At 40.0% G+C, this 26,948-nt stretch overlaps 2 protein-coding genes across 7 annotated transcripts; both read right to left on the bottom strand.

Annotated features, from left to right (window-relative positions):
- Window positions 1–3,326: 3,326 nt before the first annotated feature.
- LOC103706653 (LOB domain-containing protein 1-like) lies at window positions 3,327–4,751 on the bottom strand. The gene is made up of 2 exons (XM_008790827.6): window positions 4,328–4,751; window positions 3,327–4,020 (listed from the first exon to the last, which is right to left on the bottom strand). Exons 1-2 carry the CDS (start codon window positions 4,586–4,588, stop codon window positions 3,673–3,675), a joined length of 609 nt encoding a protein of 202 aa, XP_008789049.1. The 5' UTR covers window positions 4,589–4,751; the 3' UTR covers window positions 3,327–3,672.
- A 13,125-nt stretch (window positions 4,752–17,876) lies between these two features.
- LOC103706654 (uncharacterized) lies at window positions 17,877–26,438 on the bottom strand. 6 transcript variants are annotated; one of them, XR_015974342.2, is made up of 8 exons: window positions 25,253–26,438; window positions 23,857–24,274; window positions 21,874–22,022; window positions 20,718–20,829; window positions 20,545–20,623; window positions 19,545–19,778; window positions 19,276–19,398; window positions 18,385–18,506 (listed from the first exon to the last, which is right to left on the bottom strand). XR_015974342.2 is itself a non-coding variant. In XM_088713370.2 (8 exons), the coding sequence occupies exons 1-7, from the start codon at window positions 26,226–26,228 to the stop codon at window positions 19,320–19,322; spliced, it is 2,100 nt and encodes a 699-aa protein (XP_088569496.2). In that variant the 5' UTR covers window positions 26,229–26,438; the 3' UTR covers window positions 18,385–18,506; window positions 19,276–19,319. The 6 variants fall into 6 exon arrangements, 5 of the variants coding, with proteins under 5 accessions (XP_088569494.2, XP_088569497.2, XP_008789051.4 ...); XM_088713370.2 differs by having other exon boundaries at window positions 19,492–19,778; XM_088713368.2 differs by lacking the exon at window positions 19,276–19,398 and having other exon boundaries at window positions 17,877–18,506.
- Between the last annotated feature and the right edge of the window lie 510 nt (window positions 26,439–26,948).

The following is a 26,948-nucleotide window of genomic DNA, read 5'->3' as shown; positions in this document are numbered from 1 at the left end:
TTGCATGGTTTAAGTTGGAACTAAAATCTCTAGAATCCAGCATTGAAATCTAATACACTTTAGTTCACTCTCTGACTTGTTTATATTTTTAGTGTCAAACCTCATTTTGACAACAATATCCAACTAAACTTAGATGAGTGTGCTATTTTTATCTCCTTTCTTAATTTGAAATCTCTTTTATGACATTTAAAACTTCCTTAATCAGCACTAAGTCTGAAAACTCCCTAAATGATCGGCCGCTCTTCATGTTCCAAGAGAGAAAGCAAGAACAAGGTGGGGTACTTAATTATCACCTGGACCCATCTTATTTGGCTGCAAGCTCTTTAGAAAGGGCGGAAGAGGACCTGCCATGTTCCTGAAAGCTTGATACACTAGCAGAAGGAGAGATATCAACTAGTCTGAAGGGTCCCATATTGGCTAAATGTGACGGCAACTTTTCAAACAAAGCGAATCTAGTTCACATTTGGTGCATGCTATTAGGTAGATCTTCCTTTTAATTAGTGGCATACGCTGCTAAACTTTTCTCATTACCTTATGCTGACATCTCCCTTCAATCTTTTCTTCTCTAACTGGGGCAGGACTTTGGCGATCCTTCTATAAGATTAATTTGCAAATGAAACTGGTCAAACGGTTTCCTGCAAGCAGACATAATCTAATGCAAAAATCGGGTGGTTGCTCCATCATTAGAGATGCATTGATTGGTTGTCCATTTACATGCTCGTGGCATACATTCTCTCAATCAAAAGGCTGGAGCACTGACATGCTTTCCTAAGAGATTCTTGGGGACTATTTTTACAAGGATGATGGAAACAATGAGGCAAATTCCCTTTCGAATTAAATGGATTGCAGTTAAAAGAAGTCTGAGCCATAGTCCAAAAAAATCCTTGGTTTCTAGAGGTTGGAGTAGTTGTTTAGCACGAAGCTAGCAGTGTAGAACTGAAAAGGGACTAAGACTATTGATTAGAATGTTGCAGTGACATTGACTTGAGGAAGAATCTGCCTTAAAATTGGTGTGCAGGATGTTGGCAAGTTCTCTCACAAGATACAATGACTCTGATATTCCTGAACAGTGCACCCTGAGGGGGCCGTAAACTTGAAGCTACGAAAAAGTACCTAGAAAGCACCCAAAAACGTATATATGAAGATAGAGTTTGCTGGTTTTCTGTTTATTTATGCCAAGCAAAGGACAATTTTGTTAAATAAAAGACTTATATAAGTTGGTGGTCTTTTTCTTCTTTCAAAACAATGGAAATTAATAAGTGGAAGGCCACCAATGATTTCATAGAAATTATGAATAATTACTCATGTTATATAAATGCTTGCATACTGCCTTCACATCTTCCTCTAAATAAAAAGTGGCATGAATATATACTTCGGTTACAGCTGCTGCTTCTTTTTTTAAGAGATGGGATGGAAGGAACCCAGGTTAAAATTGGGTGAAAGAATACTCAAATTCAGCTGGTCATTGATATCAACCCTCAATGACCTTACCAACTACACTAGTTGGCACCCTCCATTAAGGCTATAGTCTTGGCTATTAGAAATTTGAAGGTCTCTGGCTGAAGCACTAGTGCTCTCTAGAAGTATCCAACTTTTCAAATCACATGGCTCATTTTATAAGTATTCATGTCCCATAGAGCCCTTCTCTTGGCCAATTTGAAAAGCAGCTCATCATAACGTGCCATTGGCATACGGCCTAGCAAAAGAAACCATCTATTTCGAGACTAATTAGAGACTTTGGGGCTGTTAAATTTAGACCAAGTCTAGTTTAAAAAATTCTATGATCTCAACCTACAGGGTCAGCCTCCTAAAAGAAGTTCTTTGGAATCCTGTGTTTGTTTCATACCGACTTTCTACTAACTAGGCTGAGGTGTATGAGTTTTCTCTGCCCACCTTCCCCACTAGGCTACAGGAGTTAATTTGTTCTCTCTGACCCAGATCAAACCCCAAGTCCAACGTCCACCAAGGAAAATAGAGAAAGTTGGTGGACTTGTCTTTTGGTACGAACCTATTCTTCTTTTTAGATTGGTTTGCATACATTTGAAATGCTTGGCCCTTGGGGACCACGTTAGGGTCAAATCTGCAACATTTGTTATGCTTGGAATACTGAAACCTTGCCCACTTTGCCTCGATTATATACTGTTATATATATCCAGGGACGACTTTTGTTATGCCCGTTCTAACTATAGATCGAGAAGGCCTCTTTCATTGACTTAGAAGCTTCACTAGATCCTGTTAGGTTTGGTGGAGGTGGTTCAGCTTAACTTATAAGCTGGCCTAGCATCAGCGTGTTCTAGCTGCCGAACTTTAGCCGCCAGCGTTGCGTTCAGACACACAACTAAAATGACGTTGGAAATTGCATGGAAGTTAACCACGCGTCCAAGAAGTAATGCGTTATTGTCTTTTTTTCTGAACTTGTCACGTTGAAATATTTAAGAACGAGGCATTAAACCCAAAGGTCTTGGTGCCAGCGTTTACAGACATGTTTGTACTTCTAGTAGCTTGCCTGGTCTTCACGCAATTGTAATCAGGTCTATTCAGAAATGCTTAATACTTTTTCTTGCTTAGAATAAATGCGTATTGTAACGGCCTACTAAGAAGAGGAAGCCAAGTAGAAGACATGGAAAAGCCTATTCATGTTGCAAAACAGTAAAATCCATCAGGCAGCCATGGTGTCAGATGTGTATGAACAGTATGTCGTAGTTACTGCATCTTTGCTGAAATCTGGAACGAAACCATCATTATTATAGCTTTTTCCGCATAACAACAGGAAAAGCTGGTGGCTAGCTAGATTAAGACCTTGCCACTCGAGGTCGACAGACGTTTTGCATCTGCAGAGTGGGCAATTTTTTAACCAGTCTAGTGAGGAACCAGATGTAGGTTTGAGAGAGAAACCGTACTCTGAGCACTGACATAACATAATTATTAAAGGAAGGACGAAATTTGGTTTGTGGGTCCCGATCTCTCTACCAAACAGGTGCTCGATACGAGAGCGAATTGGCTTGCACCTAATTCATCAGTCCAATCATGATCAGTAATTTGGACCAGAAGCTGGCTATACTTCCTAAAGCTATAGGAAAAGGACCCCTTTCCAAATGTGTTTCTAAACTCCCAAGGTTCCGTCAAGGAAACGTAAGCGAACGTGCCGCTGGATCGACTTATGGACTGTCTGCATCGGCCTTGAGATTATGGAAGCAGGCGAACGTGGAAGGCTTCAAGCTTTCACTGCTTGGATTCCAGGTTTTTTGTGCTGAATTTCCTCGTAAAGGACACGAGATTAATCCATGGCTAAGATTGTAGCTTGCTTGCTCGCAAAAGAAGCATCCTGATTGAGTCACCAGCTAGTTTCTTAGAGGACAAGTTTACAATTAGGAAGTCAATAGTATGTTTGACAAGGAACTCATGAACTTGGACTACAACCGCAACATCATGCTCACCAACAAGTCTCAACCCCTTACCCTCCTTCGATTTGGGAGGACTGGTAAAGGTAGAAGCCGATCTAATTGCCGACAGTGTTAATTATATTAAGAGACTGTTAGTTATTCTTGTTCTACTTTGACCATACAATAACCAATCAGTGCTATCTCCTCGTCACGGTTCATTTTTTCTCTCAAATCCCTTCTCTCCCACTGATCTAATCAGCACTCGAGATCTTGGATCCATCTGCTCAACTCATGTCCAGAGGGGTTCCTCCCATATCGAGCCGTGGCTGCTGTCTGCGTCGAGGTAGAACGCATCGACGACAGGGCCGGCGGCGAGGCCGTCGACGGGCTGCGAAGGGATGCATTGCTGCTGGGATTGAGCCATCTCCATGCAGACAAGGGCGATCAGGTGTGCGTGCTGGGCTTGCATGGTGACGAGGTCGGCTTGCGCTCGGGCCAGCTGAGCCTGGAGCTCGCTCACTTGCTTCTGGAGCTGGCAGATGGCCCCCGCACAACCATACACCGGGTCTCGGATCCTCGCGTTGGCCTCGTACACCATGCTGCTCACTGCGTCGGCCCTCTGGCTCTCCGGCAGCTCCTGTTAAGCATTGGAATAGATCGAATAATGGTTAATGCGAGCTTACTTGTCTATTATTGAAAGCGATGACTAAACAAAGTAACATTCTGCATGTAATTAAACAAATTAATTAAGTTTAATCATCCAATGCTACATATAAAAATGCCGCAACAATGGATTAGGTTGCAATATTCTTGACTCTAAAAGTCAACATTAAATATATAATTTTCTCGAGTATAGCTGGCAGTTTGATGATGAATCAAAAGCTGAGGAGGAGAGAGCAGCTGAAATGGGAAGGGTGGCGATCGATCGATCAGTACTTAGTTACCTGCAAGAACTTGATGATGTTGCTAGCGCCGAACACGCGATGCGCCGTGGTGAACTTGAGCGGCTCGGTCGGAGGGAAATAGGGGGCGAGCACGCATTTGTCGACGCACCTCCGGCGGAGGATCTTGCAGGCGGCGCAGGGGCTGAGCACCACAGGAGGAGAAGTTGGAGGGAAGGAGGGAGGAGAGGAGGTTGGAGAAGATGAAGGAGAGGAAGAGAAGTGGTGGTGGAGGAAGGTGGTGGTGGTGTCACTTGGCTCCATGGAAAGCACAACGGGAGAAGGCCGAAGAATGACTGGTGGACTCTCTTTCGGAACGCTGTTGAGTAGTTCCTTGAGGCCAGGAGACGAGATAAATAGAGAGGAAGTGGGAGGGAGCTAGAGAAATGGAGAAAGACTTTGGAGGCAGCGATGATGAGGTAAGGATTGACGAGCCCTGACCTCAGCCGGCTGGAACTTTCTATTCCAAGCGGCGCGGTTCCGGTCGCACCCGACTACCGAGGGGATTTTTGGGCCGTATGGTACGTTTTCATAATTACTGGCTGATTAGTGATTACCAGCTACTACTTTAGCTTCGATTCGCCGGATAAATTTGCTTCTCGTTAGACCGCGGTGGAAAGGGATGGATGGGATATTTAGTTACAGACATCAAAATTTGGTAGCCTGAGCTCCGTCTCTCAGAGAGGCTGCACACCTGTCTTGCATACATGGAAAGAAAACGAAATTGAGGTGGTAACGGGCGTTAGAAGCGAGGCGAGGAGAGGGTAGAGAGAAAAATTCCAAGTATTTGAGAATGTGGCATGCATGTGCCCAGATAAACATGATAAAAAAGTCTCCAACACTTTTAGACTAATCCAATGCTTATGGACAGAAAAAATGTGGAAGGACAGCCAAAATTGAGACATCGCCATGTTTCATGTCAAAATTCTATGATGGCCACCCAATTACGCATCGGTGCTGCTTCTAGCAACCACTGACACACTCATAGAGGCTAGAGGCTACTGTAAACATGGCCGTTGTCGATGTCACATCTCTTGAATTTTATCCTTCCCCTTAATTGGTGAGTAGAGTTCTTCTAGAGATAGAAGGATGGATGGAGAGGAAGAAAGATAAATTTATTTAATTATTATCACTATTATTGTTATTTTAGCTTACAAGATGCATGGAGGAGCAAAAGAGAGAGATCAGAGAGAGACACGGAAAAACTATATTTGAACCCCACCTTGCATTGTAGTTTGTTTTAGTGAAATGATTTTAGTTTTCCATTACACAACTGGCGTAAAATAAACTGGCTCTACCACGTTTCAAATAAATTGAATTTCAACCATATGTTTGACCTTGCTCCTATAATTTTGAAATTGTGACACTAATAATGTTAGATTTTGACATTAGTGATGTAATATGGTACTTTTTTTTCAATAGAAGATGCTGGGAAATCCCCAAAAATTTCATATCGCATGGACAACTATATAAACGATATTAAAATATGATCTATACCTTCTTTGGAACCAAAAAAATATTGCCCGAATCAAGCATAACCTACTCTTGCCTTATGAACTAAATCGATGATGTGAAATTTTTTTTTTTTTAAACTAACATGTCACACCTTTGCGACTTCAAAGAGAAACTTCTCTCTTTTTCTCCCTTCAATTGTGATACGGTGATGTCATGCATTAAAAAACTTACAATATTATAATGGATGAGGAAAGGAAAGAAGTTCTTTTTGAGGAGCAGGTCAAGAATTATTTTATTGTGCTATATTTTTTTAATACATTATCTTATTATGTTAGATCAAACGCTAACTCTTACCTACTCTTAATTTGTCATTTCCTTTTGAAAATTTGCAGTAAGCCATGGTGTTCAACGGCAGCACATTCTTAATCGTGAGCATGTGCTTTAAAATTCTCAACTATAGGCCCCATAAAGCATGTAATCTACCCAGTGAATTACTGAAAGGAGTTGATGATGATACCCAACCAAGTTCCTCTATATCATATTTCGATATGAAGTCCCTTTTAGATGTCATTTTACTATGTCGAAATTCATTCTTTCGCTGTGTCATTGGCCAAAGCAAGAAGAATCTTCACTCTTTTCCGAAACTACCCACCTAATTGCTATGAGATGGACACAAATCCAAAGTCAGTAAATTCTATCACTCTCTAACAACTGGCCTGGCCAGCACAATATGAGGTTAGAGTCAAAATGTAGCTGAAGAAGCTTCAGCTCGTTGGGCACGAGAAAGGGACCTGCATCATTTCTCTAACACCTCTTTCTTTCATTTTTTTTCTTACTTTTAAATTTATCATCTTTAAGTCTCTTGTAGTAGAAATTATATTCTACACCGCATGCATCATGCAGCTGTACATACAAATTATTATCCGCTCTTTTCTGTAACTTATAGAAACAAAAAACTATGATTGGATGTAATTTCTTCTCTTATATGGGTTTTTTTTTTTTTTATTTCTTTCCACAGGGTGGCCCGTTTTCCTCCGGTTGGAAAAGGGAGTCACGTAGTCCTCTCCCGTAGTGTATGGGTGGAAGGTGAGTTAGGTGTTGGAATTCCGTTCCAATCCCAAGTCTGCCGTGCTTTTTTTTTTTTTTTTTAATTTCTTGTTTCGATGCCGTGTGGACCCATCCATCCGCCATGGAAGGAGTTATCAAGCGTGAGTGGGAGACCATTCACTGCAAGTTTTTACTTTCAGTCAATCTTAAGCATGGATGCCAAGAAAAGAGACATCATCGGTCATCGTATATCTATTATTTAATTCTCTTGCTTGTTTTATAACACCTCCTCGTGTGACACATTAATTGAGCATGTTATCTTGCAAATGCTTGGATAAATCTTATCTGCTATCCATAAGAAATCTAGTCCCGAACACGTGGCCTTCTATCTCCGGCGCGGTTTGCTTAATGCCAAATGTGGGTCCAACCGGAAGGTCCATTAGATTTTGTATAGTTGTATAATTGATCTTCTAGATTGCACTCTAACTCAAGTCCTCGCTCAAAGTAATATACTAGTAGAGTTTTCCGTTCATTGTTTGACAATCTCCAATCCTAAGAGCTCACAAGCTCCTACAATGGGCACATTGATAAACATAAAAATTCTACCAACTTGAAGCCAAACTATCAGACCTATAAACATTCGAAGATCATGAATCTGGTCACAAAAACCTTGATCAGCTCATGGCAAGCTCGAATTTGTGCTACAATGTTTCTGAATCTACATAGACTATAATTCAGTTCTCGCCCAATTAAATGGCTAGCCGAGAGTTATCTGTAATGTATATAATATCATTTTTTTAATTATAAAAAATGAAATAAATAGTACTGAAATTAATTGTACTTCATCTTGTTCCATCAATTTGGATGTGAGTGAAATTGTTATGTTTTAAGAACTGCACCAAAGGCGACTATGTAAACTATTTTTTCTTCTTGATGTTATTTTAATTGCATGGATGGTAAGATAACAAAGATAATAACTGATCATAGATGTCCTTTCAGATATAATATTTTACATTTTTATATCATATATTTCTTTTGTGTTTCTTGATTCATAAAATAATATTTTGGGTTCACTAAGAAATTAAAAAAAATCATAAGTGTAACAAAATAATTTGTTAAATATGTGATTTATATTCAGAGCTCAACCCAGTAGCCGGTCATCTTTAGATCTAATATTGGGTATGGGCATAAAATCTTAGTTGTGTCTGCATTTGGATTTAGATCTAAATACGAATTTTGGGTTTGGATATGGATTTAAACCTGACTCAAACTTGCATGGGGGACACTTGCTATGCGCAAGATGCAAAGATGACCTATATTGTTGTTGTGGTTCAAATTTGGCCCGAGGGTGACCACGTCAGAAGAGTCGAGGGAGCTGCCGGAGCATGGAGGAAAGGGATGAGAGCCACCTCCCACGATCGGCGGTGTACTTGCACAAAGCCTCACCGGTGGTTCTGGTGAGGACCCTCCGACGCTCAAGTTAAAGTGAATCTCAGTTGGTCCAACCAAAAGTCCCCTAAGTATTGCCTGATGGGGCCATTTATAGTCCTAGTAAGGGCGCCCAGGTGGCGGAGGTATAGCCCGTTTTCATCATGAGTGGAGATGGCGCACAGCCAGAGCTTGCTTGTGGTGCACAGTGCAGTCCATTCTTGACGACGATAAGGCGTTGATAGTCGTAGCAAGGTATGGCCAGGGTAGCGTGGCGCTATCCTTGACTATTGTGGGCCAGCAAGTGAAGCATGGCATAGTAGTGCCGTAGTGTACGGCCACATAGAAGGGCGTGGGCACGCACATGGATGCAACCGTTGGCAAAACCGAGCTCGTCGAGAGATCACATCATGCATTTGGCGAGATCGGCTTGACGGGTACTAAGGCTAACTTAGCATTCCGGATTCCGAGGTGTGCTCGGCAGAGCGCCCCGAGCTCAAGGGTCGGAGCGTATTATTGGAGAGGGTGCCCCGAGCTCGGTCGGGGCACGTCGGCGAATAAGGAATGCGCTCCGAGCTTGGTCGGGAAGGGGAGGAGTTGGCGAATGCAGGAGGCGCCCCAAGGGAGCTTGGTCGGGGCGAGTCGGCGAATACAGGAGGCGCCTCGAGTTTGGTCAACAATTGCTAATCCCGCTTATTAAGTCTAATATGCAATGTTGATATTTTCCTTATCAACTTCAGCTTTCAGGGCTCAAAATTAAGCTTTCGGTCAGTTATCATGGTATCAAACCTCATATTTGCTATAGACGATGAACTCAAAATTAGCCTTGTTACTGTAGTTTTGTTAATTAATATAGTCTTTTCAAGCTTAATGCTCTTGCGTTCTTTGAATTTTATTATCAACTCTAACTTAAAGCCGTCCATTTACTTGGTATAGTAACTTTATAAAGATCGTTCTCAAGCACAAATATCTTCCACCAAAAATGATTCTAGAATCCTTTCTTTAATAAAATGAAAGGAACAGAAAACTTTACAATGAAGCTAACATGATCAAATTAAACTTAAACATTATTAATTCCAAGCATTAATCCAACTACATATGCTAGTCGCTCAAATCTATGACTGGAAAGTCATATCATCACTATAATTGGAGAGTTATAGCATCACCCTTCAACTTAGAATCATTCCACGTCACGAATTCTGATATTTGTGAGGCAGTAACCAGCACCCGACATGCACTTATCTTGCTCCTTGCATGCATCACAAGTAATTTATTAGTATCTGCTCGATTAATTAATGTTGGAAAACATTTGATGATAGAACCCTTTATTCGTTCTTTGGTCAGAATATGATCATCATAGAGAAAATTTGGTGGTTGGCATGCTTAATCAAGGCGCAGCTTCAGGGGCCAAATCCATCATGAATTTTTTTTTTTTTTTTTGTGCATCGGCTGCTCACAATGATCTCGTATAAGCACTGCCATTGGAGTCGAGAAAAGGTGCAACCCAGAGGTGGGGGAACAGATGGTTCACACCAGGCATATCCAATCCATCACCGTGCTACGTGCCCTCAGGCCCACGCGGGATTTCCCTTTCCGCCTGGATCTCACCGCAGTTTCCAACTTGGCAAAGCACTTCCAGATAAGGCCGGACATTGATGTTGCCACCACTGAATGCTGCAAGGAAAGTCTCATGCATGCACTCTTCTCTCTCTCTCACTCGTACACACACGCAATTTCAATCCTAACAAGTATCACTCTCCTTTATTCCTTCATTCAGACAAGATGGTATGATCATACTGAGAAACCCCTTTTTTCCAACCCCACTTCCTTTTCTCCTATCTCTCACAGAGCTTTTGCATCCATTTCTGAAGAGAGTGACTGGTTATACAGAAGAGGGGTCTGGTGTGTCAAGAATACACAGGACTTCTTCAATGGTAAATCAGATCCTGAGAAATCTTTCATAATTATAGTAGCTGTTATTAGATAATAGTTTATTGCATGATACGATTATATCTTATTTTATGCATGCACTATTACAATATAATGTAAATGCTATTTTATAAATGAATACAAACACTACAGCAACAGTGGTGTGGTTTTCCAAACATTCTCACGGGCAAAGGCAATGGTCGTTCCAGCAACAACATTCGCCAAATTTGCAAGCAGAGGGATATTCTGCTACGGTGTATTGTGCGCGATATACTCGTAGCGATAATCCTGCCCTTTTAGCTGAGGCCTTCTCAAATTGCTCTCTCGTAGATGGCCCAGATTTTGATTGGTAGTTTGGTACACGGACACAGGGGCATCGGTCCTAGGGGTGGCAATCGGGTCGGGTCACATGCAGGTCGGGTCAGAAAACCATGAACCTGAACCCGACCTGTTTATTAAACAGGTCAGAAATTACAATCTAAACCTGTCATGTTTAATAAACAGGTAACCCGACCCAACATGTTTAACCTGTTTGCCCAACCCGACCCGACCTGTTTAATCTGTTTATCCAATCCGATCCGTTTAACCTGTTTAGATCTGTTTAACCTGCCCAACCTAACCTGTTTAACCTGCCCAACCTGACCTGTTTAGACTCGTTTAACCTGTTTGGACATGTTTAACCTGTCCAACAGTTAAACGGGTTAAACGGTTTAAACGGGTCAGACATCTAAAATCCGTATCCGATCTAATTAATAAACAGGTTAAACGGGTCGACCTGTTTACGACCCGAACCTGTTTAGGCCAAATCCAAACAAGTTTATGGCGAGTCAAATACGAGTTGGTTGGCGGGTCGGGTCATATTTTGCCACCCCTAATCGGCCCACATGACACCTGATGTGGCACAGTTGGACAAAGCTTGCACATACAATGGTAAGGATTGTGTTACTGTAGGTAATGGAGCCACACTTTCCATCACTCACATGGGTAACCTTTCTCCGACTCCTAATCTTAAACTTTTGGACGTCTTATTTGTTCCCCATCTCACTAAAAACTTGTTGTATATCAGTAATTTGACATTTGACTTTCTTTTTTCTATCACCTTTACTGATACCCATTTCACTACACAGAATCGCAACACAGGAAAGGTGGCAGCAACCGGTCGATGTGAAGATGGCTTATATGTGCAAGAGCATGGGACAAGGCCTTTCTTTCCTGTCATTCATAATAATTCCTTGCGAGCATCCTATGATATTTGGCATGCTCGATTGGGTCATGTAGCTCATTCTGTTATTTCTTTATTAAATAAAAAAGGCCAATTATTTGGTACATCTTTGCTCCCAAATCCTACCATTTGTTCTAGTTGTCAAATTGCCAAAAGCCATTGGCTCCCTTTCAATACAAATGAGCAACGCTCAGACCATATTTTAGGATTAGTTCATTGTGATTTATCGGGTCCTTCCCCAGTCACCTCTAATATTGGTTATAAGTACTATGGGATTTTCATTGATGATCACTCATGTTTTACATGGCTATATCCATTGAAATTGAAATCTGATTTCTTCACAATTTTTCTTCAATTCCAATCCTTTGTGGAGAGTCAATTTTCTACCAAAATAAAAATATTTCAAAGTGATGGGGGGTCTGAATTCACTAGTCTATGGTTTAAGTCTCATTTGCAACGGGTATATACCACCAAATGTCATGTCCACATACATCCTCGCAAAATGGTCGGGCGGAAAGAAAATATAGACATATTATAGAAACTGGTCTTGCCATGCTATTTCACTCTCATGCATCTCCTAAGCTTTGGGTTGAAGTCTTCAGCACGACAGTCTTCACCATCTATAGGCTACTAACTCCAGTCCTTGACGGTCTCTCACCCTTTGCGGTTTTGTATGGTAAGATGCCTAATTATGCCAATTTTTATCCTTTTGGCTGTCTTGTTTGTCCATGTTTACGAGATTATGCCCCAAATAAATTTGCACCAGTAGTACATCTTGCATTTTTCTTGGCTACAGCATGTCACATAAAAGCTTTCGTTGCCTTGACCTTAGAACGCATCATGTATACATAACTAGGTATGCCAAATTTGATGAGTTAAATTTTCTCTTTGTTGGCAATCAACCCACATCGATCGAGAACTCTCTAGATTTCTCATCATTTCTTAAGCCCGATGTGTCCCCCTTTCAACTCACAACTCCATCCGATCCGGCTGATAATCCACAGGCTTCCTTACCTATAATAGCAAAGTCCAAACCAGGACCATATGTTACTTGTGCTACTAACCCTGTTAATGTGAGATTGCAGGTTTTGCCTGCTTTGCAGGATGCACCATGCTTACATCTAGAGGCTCAATTTGCTCCATTGGAGACACAGGCTCCAGTTGGCATTATGAAACCTCAGTCCATGTCTCTCGGTTCTTCAGATGTCATCCTGTCTTCCGCTCATTCTTCGGGCTCCACACCATTGGGCTCTGTTGCTTCGGGCTCAACAATTTGAATAACCACCCGATGGTAACTCATGAGAAGGCTGGTATTTTCAAACCTAAGAGTTATTTATGTGCTGTTCTGGATTCACCACTACTTCACTCCTTGTCGACTGTCAAGGAGCCCAATGACTTTAAATCTGCCACAAAACACCCAGGCTGGATTGCAGCCATGGATGAGGAAATACGGGTTCTTACTTTGAACCATACATGGGACTTGGTGCCACGACCATCTAGTAAAAACATTGTGGGCTCGAAGTGGGTTTTTCGAGTGAAATATTTATCTGATAGCTCGGTGGATCGCCTTAAAGCCCGCCTTGTTGCCAAAGGCTATACACAGGTTCTCGGTCTGGATTTCACTGATACTTTCAATTCTATTGTCAAGGCATCTACTGTTCATGTCGTTCTATCTCTGGTTGTTTCAAAGAATTGGCCTCTTTGTCAGTTAGACGTCAAGAATGCTTTCTTAAGTGGAATTCTACAAGAAGAGGTCTATATATATGGAGCAACCTCCTGGGTTCACTAACCCTCAACTGCCTGATCATGTCTGCCGGCTAAAAAAGCCTATTTATGGCTCGAAACAAGTCCCTCGTGCTTGGTTTCATCGCTTCAGCTCATTTCTCTTGAAGGTTGGATTTCTTTGCAGCCGTGCTGATACTTCACTTTTTATTTTTTCTCGATCCAGTGATATTATTTACTTATTTCTTTATGTCGATGACATTGTTGTTACCGGTAACAACATCACCTTGCTTGATGACTTCATCGCCAAGTTACACAAAGAATTTGTTACTATGGATCTGGGATCTCTAAATTACTTTCTTGGCTTGGAAGTCTACCGTACTACTGGTGGATTATTTCTTAGCCAAACAAAGTATGCATGTGAGATCTTGTCACGTGTCAGTTACTTGATAGCAAACCGGTGCACACTCCAATGGTAGTCTCACAACGGCTCTCCAATGAAGATGATCCCTATGCTAATCCTACCTTCTATCGATCCATGGTCGGGGCCTTGCAATATTTGACAATCATCAAACCTGATCTTGCCTATGTCTATCAGTCAGTATATGCAGTCTCCTTCAGATCTTCACTTTCAGGTTGTCAAACGCATATTTTGGTATATCAAAGGCACACTATAGTTCGGTCTATTCTTCTCTCCATCCTTATCCAACAATCTAACAGCATACTCTGATGCGAATTGGGCAGGTTGCCCCGACATCAGACGGTCTATCTTGGGCTATGCAATTTATTTTGGTGATAACTTTATTTCATGGAGTGCAAAGAAACAACCGACAGTCTCTTGACGTTAAATGGCTCTCTCATCTCCTACGTGATCTCCCAATCTCACCTAAACAGCCTACACTATTACTTTGTGACAACAAGAGTGCTATATTTTTGAGTCTTAATCCAGTGTCACATAAAAGGTCTAAACATATCAACTTGGACTACCATTTCATGCGAGAACTTGTTTCCTCTAGTGCCATTAAGGTTCAGCATGTTCCCTCAAATTTGCAGGTTGCCGACGTTTCCACAAAGAATCTTTTGCGTCCTTTATTCTCTTTCTTTCGCTCCAAGCTCCGCGTGCAAGAGCTGTTATTAGATAATAGTTCGTTGCATGATACGATTGTATTTTATTTTATACATGTACTATTACAACAGATTGTAAATGTTATTCTATAAATGAATACAAACGCCACAGCAATTGTGGCGTGGTTTTCCAAACATTCTCAGGGTGGCACGTCTCCACCAAAGCTCAACTTGGCTAGTTATTATCCCTGTGAACTAATTTTCATATCCCATTTTACCCAGACACCCCTATGCGCAACCTTCATTCTGGAGTCCAATTTATCTAAGTCCTTCAAATGGCTTTATTCCAGAAGATCTACGTACTAATAAGTGGATTAAGAGATGCCACCCGGGATGCATGGTTTTTGTCTATAACAAGTTAGTTGATGACAAGCTATGGATTAATGGCGACAGCGATTGTAAGTTTGCATTCAAATGTAAAAATTGGAGATTCAGACTTTATGTCCGTGGGATGTGGTTTAGCTTGTAGGTTTCTATGAATCTAGAAATACTTGCTACGTACGCACATTCAACAGCTTGCATGCATTGCATCTGCTCTTGACTCGCATGTAGAGTTGAATCCCAAGATGGATGTGATCCACATAATGTGTCGTTCATTTCGGCCTCATTTGGTCGCTGGTCGACGTGTGCTAATATTAATCTGTGGGAACAAATCAACGTAGAGAGAATCCATGGCAGAAAAACTCCAGGGATTATACGCCATGAATTAAATAGCGTCACGGCAAAGTTTCTTATGCCGGTCGGGTTTAAAATACTGACTCAAACATGTAGACTTCTTTCTGAAGAAAATCTGAAGTCAACTTGTCATATTCTTATGTGAGTTGTATTCATGTTTTTTTGTCCCCTAAGATGCTTTAAACCAAAGTCCTCGACCCATATTAGTGTGTTTCTTAAAAAACAATATTCCAAGAGGATCATTAGATCCAATATTGATTGCTTTGGCCAAAACGGATAGGGTCGAACAGAATCCAAGAGTGAGATCTGTCACATCAGAATCTGATCATGTACCAAATTTTCGAAGGCTATATCTTGATTATACAATGTCCGATTGAGATCGATGATTTTTTTTTCTAATCATGTATCTTTTTGAGATCTACAACTCAGCTCTAACCTCCTAACATGTTGAAATCGATCAAAATTTCATCATTTGGACCTTAAAACAAGCTCGTCAAACTAAAAGTTTTCTTTTGGAAAAAGATTTTGACCGAGTATATTTTCCAATCTATGAAGAATTAGGTGTTGTGACAGGAGGCAAAGTTAACATGGAAATCGAAATCTATCTCTTATAGGATTTTTTTCGTGATTATTTCTAGTAGTTATATTTATTTTTGAAAACCTAGTCCTATTCGAATAATGAGAGAAATCTTATTCGAATTGGGGTAATGTACCTCAATTTATGATGTATGAGGATGAATCAAAGAAAAGGAGTATAAATCCTACTTTCAAAATTTTTTCACTTTTTTCTCAACTTTTTTTTGAAATATTTGAATTGAATCCTTCCGATTGAATTAAACAAAGACCTAGTAAGTCAACCACGGCATGATGCTTGGTCAAATTGTAGCATTATTTCCAAAGGAATCGTCCATGGGCTAGTTGTCATAGTCTAAATCGTCCACCCACACCAACTGCTCTCTCTTTAGAGCCAATGTATTAGATAATTGGACTTTCTTCAAGTCTATTCCTACAAAGATTAGGTTGTCCAAGGACTCTGTTTTACCAGCAAGAAGAATATTTAAGGGGTATTTGTATGATGATGTATCACAGGAGAAGAACTTCATGTAGAATGTAGTAAGAACAGCAAAAGCCACTATAAGGATTCAACCAGAGGGGAAAAAAAGGTCCATTTTATGCAAACGAACAAGTTCTCTAGCAACTTTAATTGGCCATTCGGGCATACAAGATATTCTACATTACTACATTAGACTGCAATTCCTTTTCCTAGATTGTGATAATTTTCTTTTGATATTGTTCTCTAACCTTGTGCTTTCAGCCTTTTGATGGATGAATTCCTCTAATAAATAGAAGAATTCTGAGTTTGAAATAAATTGTGGTTTGTTTCACCAATATAAGTTCAAATATGGCTGTAGGGAATCCAATCCTTGTGCTCAACGAGGACAAACAAGGTCAACATCTCGAGAGATAAGTATCCAACTGAGGACATGTTTGAATTTTCTTACATGATTGAGCTGAGAATCTTGTAGGATTCGTAGATTGGGCCAGTACAACTAGCAAGATCATAAACTGCAAGGCCGAGCTAGGTTTTTTTTTATAAAATATTCAGAAATAATTTTAGAGTGGGCCTACCCGAATCCCATGAGGAGAAAAAAAAAAAAAAAATCTGTTGAGGACTTTTTTTTCTTCCTAACCCACTTCAAAGCTATTCCTGGATACTTTTCCTAACCCGGCCCGTAACCTGTGATCTCACTAATTGTACTGGCCAAACCTACAAATTTTATAGGATTTTGAGCCCAATCTTATAGAATAATCCAATTAGACCCTGAATGTGCTTTAATATGAGGGAGGAAAAAGAAAGAAAATGAAAGGAAAAAAAAAAGAGAAAAAATATTTTTTTAAAGAAAAAATAAGACGGACAACCATCATTTCTTTGTATTGGGCCAACATAAACGTACATTGGACTGCAAGCCAAAGCCTAGTATGGCTAAAGCCCAAAGCCGTTCTTACTTTTCTTTTTTCGTCAACCAGCTCAATCCACATCTTCGGAATATCTCGTAAACACCATGCATGCATGGTGACCGTCTTACATGACCACATTCAACCAGAATTTCTAGGATGAGTCTTTTGGAGACAGCAAGAACTGAAACAAAATGGGTGCATTTTTTCAAAAACGGGTGTATCTATAAACTGCAGGCGCATGGAGAGAGGATTTCTCGGATTACGCTTGCTGACTTCACCCCCCCTCAAACCCTCTCTCTTCGGCAAATAGATAACGTTGCCACTCGCTCTTCTTTCTCGTTCTAGTTGAGATGGTTATTTAGATTCCTTTGGGAGCTTTGACGATGGCCATGTCGGATGTCCTCCTTATCAATCCAGTGGCCTTGGCAGCATGAGGATAAAAAGAGTATGGGTGTCGTGCTTTCCAAAACAAGCATGTCTTTCGAAAGATAAACAAAACTGCTGATTGGGTCGTCTAATTTGCTGCCCATCATTCTGAAGAATTTCTTTAGACCCAACAAACCTCTGTTTCTCTTTCATTGCGTAGCCTTCTTGCTAGTGATGTAGCTAGCTATGCTCATGCGAGATCAGTATGAGAAGCTGATGTATCAAAAAGAAAAGAAAAAAAAAAAAGAAGCATGAGTCCTCCATCTCATGAAAGCAATTTGATTTGTTACAATGGTTTAATGTTTCTATTTTCTATAATAATTTCATGCACAACATGTTCTCAAACTTGACATCGTGTAAATCCTAAGCCATATAAAAATGTTCTATCACTTTGCGTCATTAAGAGCATTTTTATGACAAGAAGTTAGAATCTATTTACTGTTGTAGAAGAAACCATGTATGTCTCATTTTGTTTATTAAGCTTGGCCGAAAGAGAATTGTGCTTTTAAAATCTTTCAAAAAGAGCAGTATGATTTGCAACGGTAACCATGTACACAAAAAACATACACAGAAATCCTGTACATTATATTCTGTCCATTCAAAACAAAATCCTGCACACAAAAAGGCCCTTCTCTCAGTTCTAACTTGCAAAATGGGTACATATTATGTACATAGATGAATAGGTGCATCATCTATAAATACAGTGATGTGTACATATTCTAACTGATTCTAGCTCCCTCAAATATATATTTGGCCTCTTGTTTGGTGCTACACAATAACGTACTCAAAGGGAAGCTACCATGGATGCAACCTCTCCATTTTGTCATAAATACAGTGAGAGGGTTAGCCAGAATTGGCCTACCGCTTCTCACACAACTGTTCACTGACCGCATGCTCAGTCCTGTCCATTGCCTTCTTTGCTAGTTCGTAACCAGCAAAATTCATTGCCCCAAGTGGTGCGATCCAGAAGAACCTGGGAACAGCTCCCTTGAAAAGACCAAGGAGTCCTTCTTCATGGAGAATGGTGAAGGCCACCATCTGCATCGAAACCGGCAAGCCCTGAGGAGCAGTCATCGTTCTTGTCTTCATAACATCAAAAGGGGTGGTGACAACCGCAGCAATCCCACCAGATAATGCTCCCACCGTGATGGTCTCCCAAGGCTCCAGATCCCTCCTAAGAAAGTTCCGGACAGCCTTCAAGTAAAAATCAGATAACTATTCATACAGATATTTTCTTCAAGTCAAAAGAAAGAAAGAAAGAAATGAAAATGTATTTACACAATGGGTCCTATATGAAGCTGTATCATGCAGTTTACTAACTTCCAAAGCATTCACTATAAATATAACTTTCAGCATCACTTCTTACTATAATGTTGAAGGTTGTAATAACATGTTACGATGGAACTAACAATCTTGCTGCATGACTGTAGAATTTTATGCAAGGTGTGTGTCTAAGGCAAAGAAGAAACCAGGAATTACCCTTACGTTAAAACCTCTCTTGTCATAGATTACTGCATACATTAGATAGGTGCATGAGAGAGGTGCTTTTGGGGTGGGTGATCGCTGCATACCTTAGATACTTGACTGATGAACTTTCTAAAGTCGCAATAAGTGTCAAGTGTTGTATAGATCAATCTATTGAGCAGAAAAAGGGGTCGATACCCCTGAGCGGTAGAGTTGGTAAAAGAGAGAACAATAGCATCAGAAATGAATTCATCTAGAGGAGCACAAAAAATTCGCTGTTGAAGATATTATAGTTGAGAATCACATGAGTTAGCATGGACATTTGAAATAGATATCCAGAGGTATTGGGCAGGAAGAGCAACTAAGATTTTGTCCAAGGGCGAACAAATGAGAGACATAAGAAAAATCAGCAGATGGAGGTAATGTGGTTCTTAATAGGAATGGATGAGGAATTATTATAAAGTCAAAAGCATATAGGCAACTTAAAATTGACATATACAGGTGAAAGACTTTCTGGTTGTTTGGTATAATCTATCTTTTCCATTAAGCTCCAGTTCTCTGCAATCTTCTATCTTTTCCATTAGGGTCCAGGAAGTCTAATGAGAACCGGATCACCACTAATCTGATCATCAATACAAAAACAAGGTATGTGAGACATGATTAAAAGGCAACTGTCTTGAACCAAAATGCAGTTACAAAACAAGTACTTGCATACCCTTCTAGTATATCAAGGGATTGCATCCTACCATTATCCAGACATGAAGCTACCTTTTTCCCTTCTGCATAGAGACTCATGCCAGCAACATAGAAGGGAACTTCTCGACAAAGTGTGGCACCAGTGCCACGAAAGAAACCTTGGATACCATCTCGGTGCATAGTACCCACAATTGCCTCTCCCATGCTGTCAAAGATGCCTGCTTGTAGTCGCTGCTTTAGTACCTCGCATGGAATCCGTACCGCTGTTCCCAGGACTGTACTGCAGAAGGATGCCAAAGATTGAACCTAAAAACATATAGGATCTCAGTATATTGCATCTGCATCAGTCGATTCTTTTACAAAGATTTTAGGATGTGTTTCCCATAACATAGCACTTTGAAAATTCATTTTCTAAACCAAAACAAATAAATCACCGTACATAAGAACACATGGAAAATGCCTCAGAAAAGCACAGACAGGCCTGCCAATATCTAAAGAATGGTAGCATATGAGGGAATAGTGCAGAAGTCACTGACAAACTTCCCCATCCCACTTTTTCTTTTTCATCACTGTTTCTAGCTTCATGATATGCTTGCTGCTTATTTTCAGTATTTCACATACAGGTTGCCACAGCAGTTTCTCATGCACGACAATGTTACGTTGATCCATTCTCTCATTTATCCACATAATAATTTTTTTTGAGGCAACTACTTTCATTTTACCAACACATCTTACAACAAACCCCTATATGCCCTAGTATAAGTTAAATAGCAACTGTAGAACATTCAACAAAAAGATAATAATGTGAATCTTGGATACAGATTCATGATCTGGGTATATGTCCCTAGATGCAAGGACAGAACCAGTAGCGGATGTTGATGCAACGCAGTCCAAAAAATTCAAGGTTTACAGTAAAGAAGCAACAAACTCATTATATTTTGATAAAAATTTCCAAAGCAAAAACTAATGTAGATGATTTAATAGAGGACAGTTGAAAGTTGAAGATTGTGGGGTATAATCCAACATAATTATTAGGGTAATGAGTTAGGAACATAGAAACACAATCTTTTACCTGAATCTCTGGAAGTGTAGGGGAAATATTTGTCAATACAAGCTTGCTTGCTTCAAATATACCAGTCCGCAATCCATGGCTGTTAATAAAGAAAAAAGTTACATAGACTACTGCCAAAAGTTACACAGAGTGCTGGCAGCCTCCAACATATGAGAGTTAAGAGAGAAAAAAACCTTGAAAATTGTCCCAGAATTGCTGGGATGGAACCCCTGTACAAACCCTGAAGCCCAATTTGTGGAAGTTTTGACACTACTTCTGGGAATGACAATGTCGATGCTTGCACACGTGTCTAACCGAGCAACAACCATTAAAGTGGACCCAGTTAGAGCATGTGATCATATATACCAAAAAAATATATGAAATGGGTCTGGAGAACGGTCATAAGACCATAGATATTCAGAATGAAACTAGTATGACGAGCAAAATGGAGCAATTATTATCACAACCTTGTGGTGGAAATGCCTATCAAATGTGTCAATCATTTGTTCTAGCATCACACTGTTAAACAAGAAAAGAAATAAATAAATACGGAAATAAATTACAACTGTTATGAGATAAAGTATCTCAACAATTATTGGATAAATTCAAAAAGATTTTACTACAGTAACATATATTGGAGGATCACGCTACTGCATATCATGCCTGAAACCAAAGATTAGGTGCATTGTTTGAAGAGATAATTTTGATGAAAAGCATTGACCGTGTACGTGGAGAACTGAAATTGGTGTTGGCTGATACATGCCATATCTGAAACATGAAAACATAAAAATATATAAATGTATAATTCTAAGCAGGGTTTAAAAAAATTGTGTAGAATTTTTCCAACAGGCCTTTCAACCTAACATTACTCCTCCCATGTACAAATAGTACCTACTGATCCAACAACAAATGTGTATGCTTCAAAAGTTAAAAATCCGTATCTACAAGGTTATGGTAATGAAATGGATAAAACAAAGACAAACATACACTCAACCTTCCTTCGGATTATCCCAAATTAAAAAGAAAACAAGACAAACTTTAACCGAAGAGATGATACCATCCTGTTATTTTCAAACATTACACTAGCCCAGTAAAATATCATACCATGGGTTGAATGACTATGCTGGATGCAACTCAGATTAAAGTCCATGTTTAAAACTGCATGATAATTGACTTGGTCAATCAGTCCATTCTGTAACTTCTTTTTCACTCATTTTTCCATTTTAAGAGGTGGCTAACATTCACAGAGTTGAACAAGAAGTATATGTAAGGCCATGAGCTAATTCACATGCACAAAGCAAGGAAGCAAAAGGGAAAAAGGGTGGGAGGGAGGGAGGGAGAGAGAGAGAGTTGCCTTCATTGTATCAAGAGGATGCATCACAGAAGTAGAAAGTGCACATGCAAGGCCTCCCGCCAATGCAGATTTGAGAACACCTCCTGCAGCTATTTCCACAGGTGGAGAAACAGAAACAACTGTGGCTGCTTCAAACCAGATATTCCTGTATGTAATTTGATGCAGAACACCATACTCAAAGGGCAAACCAATTATAAAATCTGGCATTTAAAAGACAATTTCCAGCAGATAATGTGTGCAAAAAAGATTAAAGTCTTGACTTGCATTTCTTGATGGCTACCATACTACATTTCTAGTAATAAACTAATGATCCTTATAAAGATAAGACAACTCTCGTGGTAGAAATTTTAGCTTCCAATAAGCATAATCTTATTAATTAGAATGCAATCTAGATCTTTACAGAATTACTCAACAACAAATTTGTTAGTCTGATTTATCCTGCATGCATCAGAATTAACAAGATTCAATGGTTAAATAGAAGCAATTATGAACTGAAGGAAAATATTTTCTGTACCACAAAGAAGGGTAGTGAACAACCAATCTCCTACATAATTTACGTCAGCAATGCATCATTATTTTCGATTCAGTATCAAGTGGGGAGAGAAAAGATTTGCAGCTAAATTATTGACTGTTGAAGTTGCGAGAACGTGGCCTTGCAGGAGAAAGAATAGTTAGAATCCTGCCGAGGCTTGTTAGATCACACCTGGAGTGTGGAAGTTGGGGATTTCACATATTTATTATATATGAACATTTACCGTGCCAAGGTGATTATAAGCAGTATAAAAAAGATTAACCCAGTCAACATGAAGAAACTCCTCAAAGGTGACAACTCATGGGATGGCGGTAAAGTCTCGGCCATTTATTTCTTGTGATAAAATTTACTTCAATTTAGCAGAATTTTGTTATTTTTCACAAGTCCATCTGCTCAAGCTACTTGTTACATTATGGAAAAGTATATATCTAATATATGGAAAAGGTGAGATTACAACCTTTAGTGTGTGAGGCCATGCTTAATTATGAGATCTGCTTCAGCAATTTACATCATTACCTGTACAATAGAAATTGGGACAGCCATTTCTCACTTTTGTAGATAACTTAGACAAATTATCCTCAAAACCTCGGTTCAAAATTCAAATTAGCTAGAGTTATTCTTCACTCACAAAATATTTTCTACTCATTTCTTTACAGAAAACATAAAAGTTTAGATTTCTCCTTCCCTAGTAGTGTGAAGACCTGGCTAAAGCTGGTGAGTAAATTAGTATGACCCATAGGATGGTGGTGGAGACTATGTCATTCGTAATCTTTCTTGAAAACTTACTCATGCACAACAAAATTTAAAGTCCAATTACCAGAATCTATCTTTTGTCTGCAAGACATCTTTTTCAATGTTTCTTTTCTCTCAGACTAACATTTTTCCTAGACCCTGAACCCTTGCCAAATCAGCAAAAAATTGTCATCTAGTCCGTGTAATATATGATATGTTCCTGTACATGTTGATTCAGTGTCTTTACATATCGACAAAAGTTTCGCCCCAAAGAAAAGGTGAACCATAAATATTCAAAAATGGATACATTCAGATATCATGAATGCAGCCCACATGGTTGGTTTGGGACAGTTCAACCAATTTGCATCTTTGTAGCCGTGCATGCATCTGTGTGCATCAGCATGTCTCTCTGTGTGTGTGAGAGTATTCTGATTGTAAAAATTGATGTAAATGAATGTCTTTAGCAAAGGAATCTAGAAATTGGTAGGTCCTACCTTTTGACACTAACAAGGAGGGCCAAAGAAAGAAAGGAAGGAAGGCACATGTCAAATCTGGAGAAGTTACAGATTACGTGTATTGTGGTCTATCATTCAGATAAAAAATTTATATTGAACACAAAAGATTTGAGTCAAAAGTTTTCCTGAAAATTGGGCCGATCAGAAATGGGAAAACATGCAAAGGGAGATATTATATATGGGAACTTATATTGACATACCGAGGATCATCTTCAAGGCGCTCAGAAGGAAGAAGCAGCATGAAATTCCGAAAATGGCTATAAGAAATAGATCCTCTAGCATCTGCATTCAGATAACGCATCATAGCAATAGCATTATCTTCATTTGCAGGAAGGCCAGCATTTTTCAGTGATGCCAAGATCTGATGTCTTTGAAGTGTTCCAGACTTGCTCAAACACAGAGTTGTATAAGCTCGAAGCATAGTTGGCTCCTTCTGCTCCATCAAGGATAAAAATTGTTTCCACCCAATTGATTTTGAAAATAAATGTTTTCTAGCGCGGCACAAAAATTCTCGAGCATACTTCCTTGGTAGTCTTCTCTTCTTCATAGCAATTTCAAGGTCTTCAAGTGTTACCTGGCCATCTCCATCACTATCCAGCTCCTCAAAAAATCGCCTTCCTGTAGCAATTTTTAAGAAATTAATCATATGCAATCATGCAACTGTCACAAAATTTAGAAGGCATGCTATTTCAAAACCACCTGAATGAGGTAACAAGCAAAACTGAATATGAGGCAATTGAGTATGCTGACTGTTTGTGAATCAAAATCTGTAAATCGTTTATGTCAACAATATCCAAGAAATTTCCAAAATCTGGGTAACATGGAGACATCATGGATTGATGAAGTTACAGAGCATCAAGTAAACAAAAAGTTGCATTCTATGTTATTAATAATACCAGTTGACATGAGAAACCAACTTTTCTTCTGGATAACTTCATTGCATTAGATGACTTCGAAAGATGCGTTGTCCAATACTCTGTTATAATTTGATCAATTTTTTGCACTTTTATCCTCAGCTGGCATGAGAAACCTAGGTTTTCTTCTGGATAACTTCATTACATTAGCTGACTTCAGAAGATGGGTTATCCATTACTCTGTTTCAGTTTGATCAATATTTTGGAATTTTTATCCTTCTAAGATTTCCTTCATAATGTATTTTCACAAGAATGCAGTTGGCATAGATGACCTTATGAAATAGTCTAGGTCCTGAATATCAAAAACCACTTTAAGGAAGATGGCCTTAGGTCGGCCAATTTGATTGCAAAGGCAAGCACCACAATTTTTTCTCATACCTTTTTATCGTTCGCTCATTTATATCTCATTAGCAGCTTCATAAAATCCGCCTTCCTTAATGTCAGTTGTATAAATTCCTTAATCTCAGTTATATAAATTCCCAAATGCTCTATCAAATTCTTTCTTCGAGAAATGGTACCAAAAACAATTACATTTTCCTCAAATTATTATTCCTTTGGCTTAAGCAAGAAAACAATATATGTCGATGCAAAGATATCTGTCTTCCTTTGACTAAAGTTATTGTTTAACAATTACTATGGTTAATCACAAGTTGGTCAAAATGGTATGAAAGATAACTAATACCTTCTGCTTCTGTATAACGGAAGAAATCCTGAACAGAGAATAGTTTCTTCTTATCAGGATGCTCTTTCGAGGACCGTCTCAACTGTGGGATTAACTCAACCAGCTCTGTAAAGGAAACAGCTGAAAGTGTGGATCGCAACTGCTCGACATTTGACAACGGTATGTTTAAGAACCCACTTGCGAGCTTCTGTGGTGAAATACTACCTGGCCCTTTCCTACTGCCATTGGAGGCTTGGAACTCGCACTCGTCCTTTGCAGAAGCTACACCCACCAAAGCACCTCCTCCTACCCTGGCAATCCCTATATTTGCAAGGAAAAGATCCACATCTGCTTTCTTCCCTTTAAAACACCTAAGGAACTCCAGATGATCAAATCTAGAAGGATCACTACGACTGGAAACCAGCGATTCATGACAGCAGTTTGTATTGATTTTCTTGCACATTTGATCGAACATCGGAAGGTTTCGTGCGAGATTATCAACCACATAGCCGCAAAGCAGTTCCATCGACAAGAAATCTTCTTTCTTGGAAGCCACAACAATCGGACACTTATCTCCCTTTTGCTGCGATCCTTTCAATTCAAGAACTAGAGAGGGGGATTCGGGGGGCATGCCTGCTACCTCCTGACCGTGGTGCTTCTCGGAACGCTTGTTGGAAGACTTGAAGGGGGCCGGAATGGCCTGGACGAAGCCATGGACCAACAAGGACCAGGCAGCCCCGAGTTGCAAGTAATTTTCGCATTGCCCATCCATCGCCTTCTTCTTATCCGATGGCTCGAGATCGAAGTCTCCAGGAAAGGATTTTATCGGATTCGTGACTGATAAGGACCACGGTCTCCTCGTTTCATCGGCCTCCGGGGTCCGTTTCTTGTCTCCGGAATCGAACTCGAGATCCTTGGAGGCACGCCGGAGGCCGGATTCCAACGAGCCGAGAGCATCCCTCACGGAATTAAGGAAAGGGCGGGGGTCGTAGACCATCACTTAGAAGGCGCCCAGCGTTTTACCGGCCCGATAGGAAGAAAACAGAGAGCCGGCAGCCGTGGCCGGAGGTTTACACTTCACGCGGCTCTCGCGCACCTCCGAAAGGCAAAAAGAGAGGTGGCAAGTGAATGGAGGCGGGCTTTTGGGCGGTGGGTTTTATTCCGCTTTCCTTTCTGAGACCAAAAAAAAAGAAGAAAAAAGAAAAGAAAGACAAAGAAATAGTTGGATAACGCAGAGATTTAGCTGACGCGAGCGTCGAGTAGGCCGGGGCCCACACACTCAAAAATAGTAATATAAAAAGCGTAAAACTAAATAGCATGGCAGAGGGAACCCACGGCCGCACCCGCTGTGACAGGCGCCTGGGGAACGTGGGGTAAGGGGCTGGGGTTCTATCGTTGGGGTTGAAATAAAGATTCACATTTTTTCGCACGAATCAAACGTTCCATTGGATCGCTCGACACCTGCGCTAAGAGCTGCACAGATAAATAAATAAAATAATTTAAAATACTTTGGTATTTGTGAAAAGGGCTATCTAATGATTCCCATTGCGAGAAAAGATTTTTTTTTTTTTTTTTTTTGCGCAAAAGATACAATCCGAATTCGAGTAAGGTTGGCATGGTTGGACCAGGAGCGCAATAGGGTGAGACACGGATGCGACGCGCACACCAATTCTCGAAATCAAATTTGGTGGTGGTGGTATTTTTCTAATCGTTGGAT

Source organism: Phoenix dactylifera, chromosome 17 (genome assembly GCF_051530095.1).
Source record: "Phoenix dactylifera cultivar Ajwa chromosome 17, Ajwa_hap1_PhDact_Kaust_v1.1, whole genome shotgun sequence".
Taxonomy (NCBI): domain Eukaryota; kingdom Viridiplantae; phylum Streptophyta; class Magnoliopsida; order Arecales; family Arecaceae; genus Phoenix; species Phoenix dactylifera.
The sequence above is the reverse complement of the archived record's forward strand: the minus strand, read 5'-3'. Positions and strand labels throughout refer to the sequence as shown.

Excerpts from the sequence above, each read along its gene's own strand:
- LOC103706654 (XM_088713368.2), bottom strand. The coding sequence starts at position 26,228 with ATGGTCTACGACCCCCGCCCTTTCCTTAATTCCGTGAGGGATGCTCTC. Across the intron at positions 19,779-20,544 it reads CTACACTTCCAGAGATTCAG|GTTCAATCTTTGGCATCCTT; the intron begins GTAAAAGATTGT and ends ATATGTTTTTAG. Across the intron at positions 18,507-19,544 it reads TCTATGCAGAAGGGAAAAAG|GCTGTCCGGAACTTTCTTAG; the intron begins GTAGCTTCATGT and ends TTTTACTTGAAG.
- LOC103706653 (XM_008790827.6), bottom strand. The coding sequence starts at position 4,588 with ATGGAGCCAAGTGACACCACCACCACCTTCCTCCACCACCACTTCTCT. Across the intron at positions 4,021-4,327 it reads ACATCATCAAGTTCTTGCAG|GAGCTGCCGGAGAGCCAGAG; the intron begins GTAACTAAGTAC and ends AATGCTTAACAG.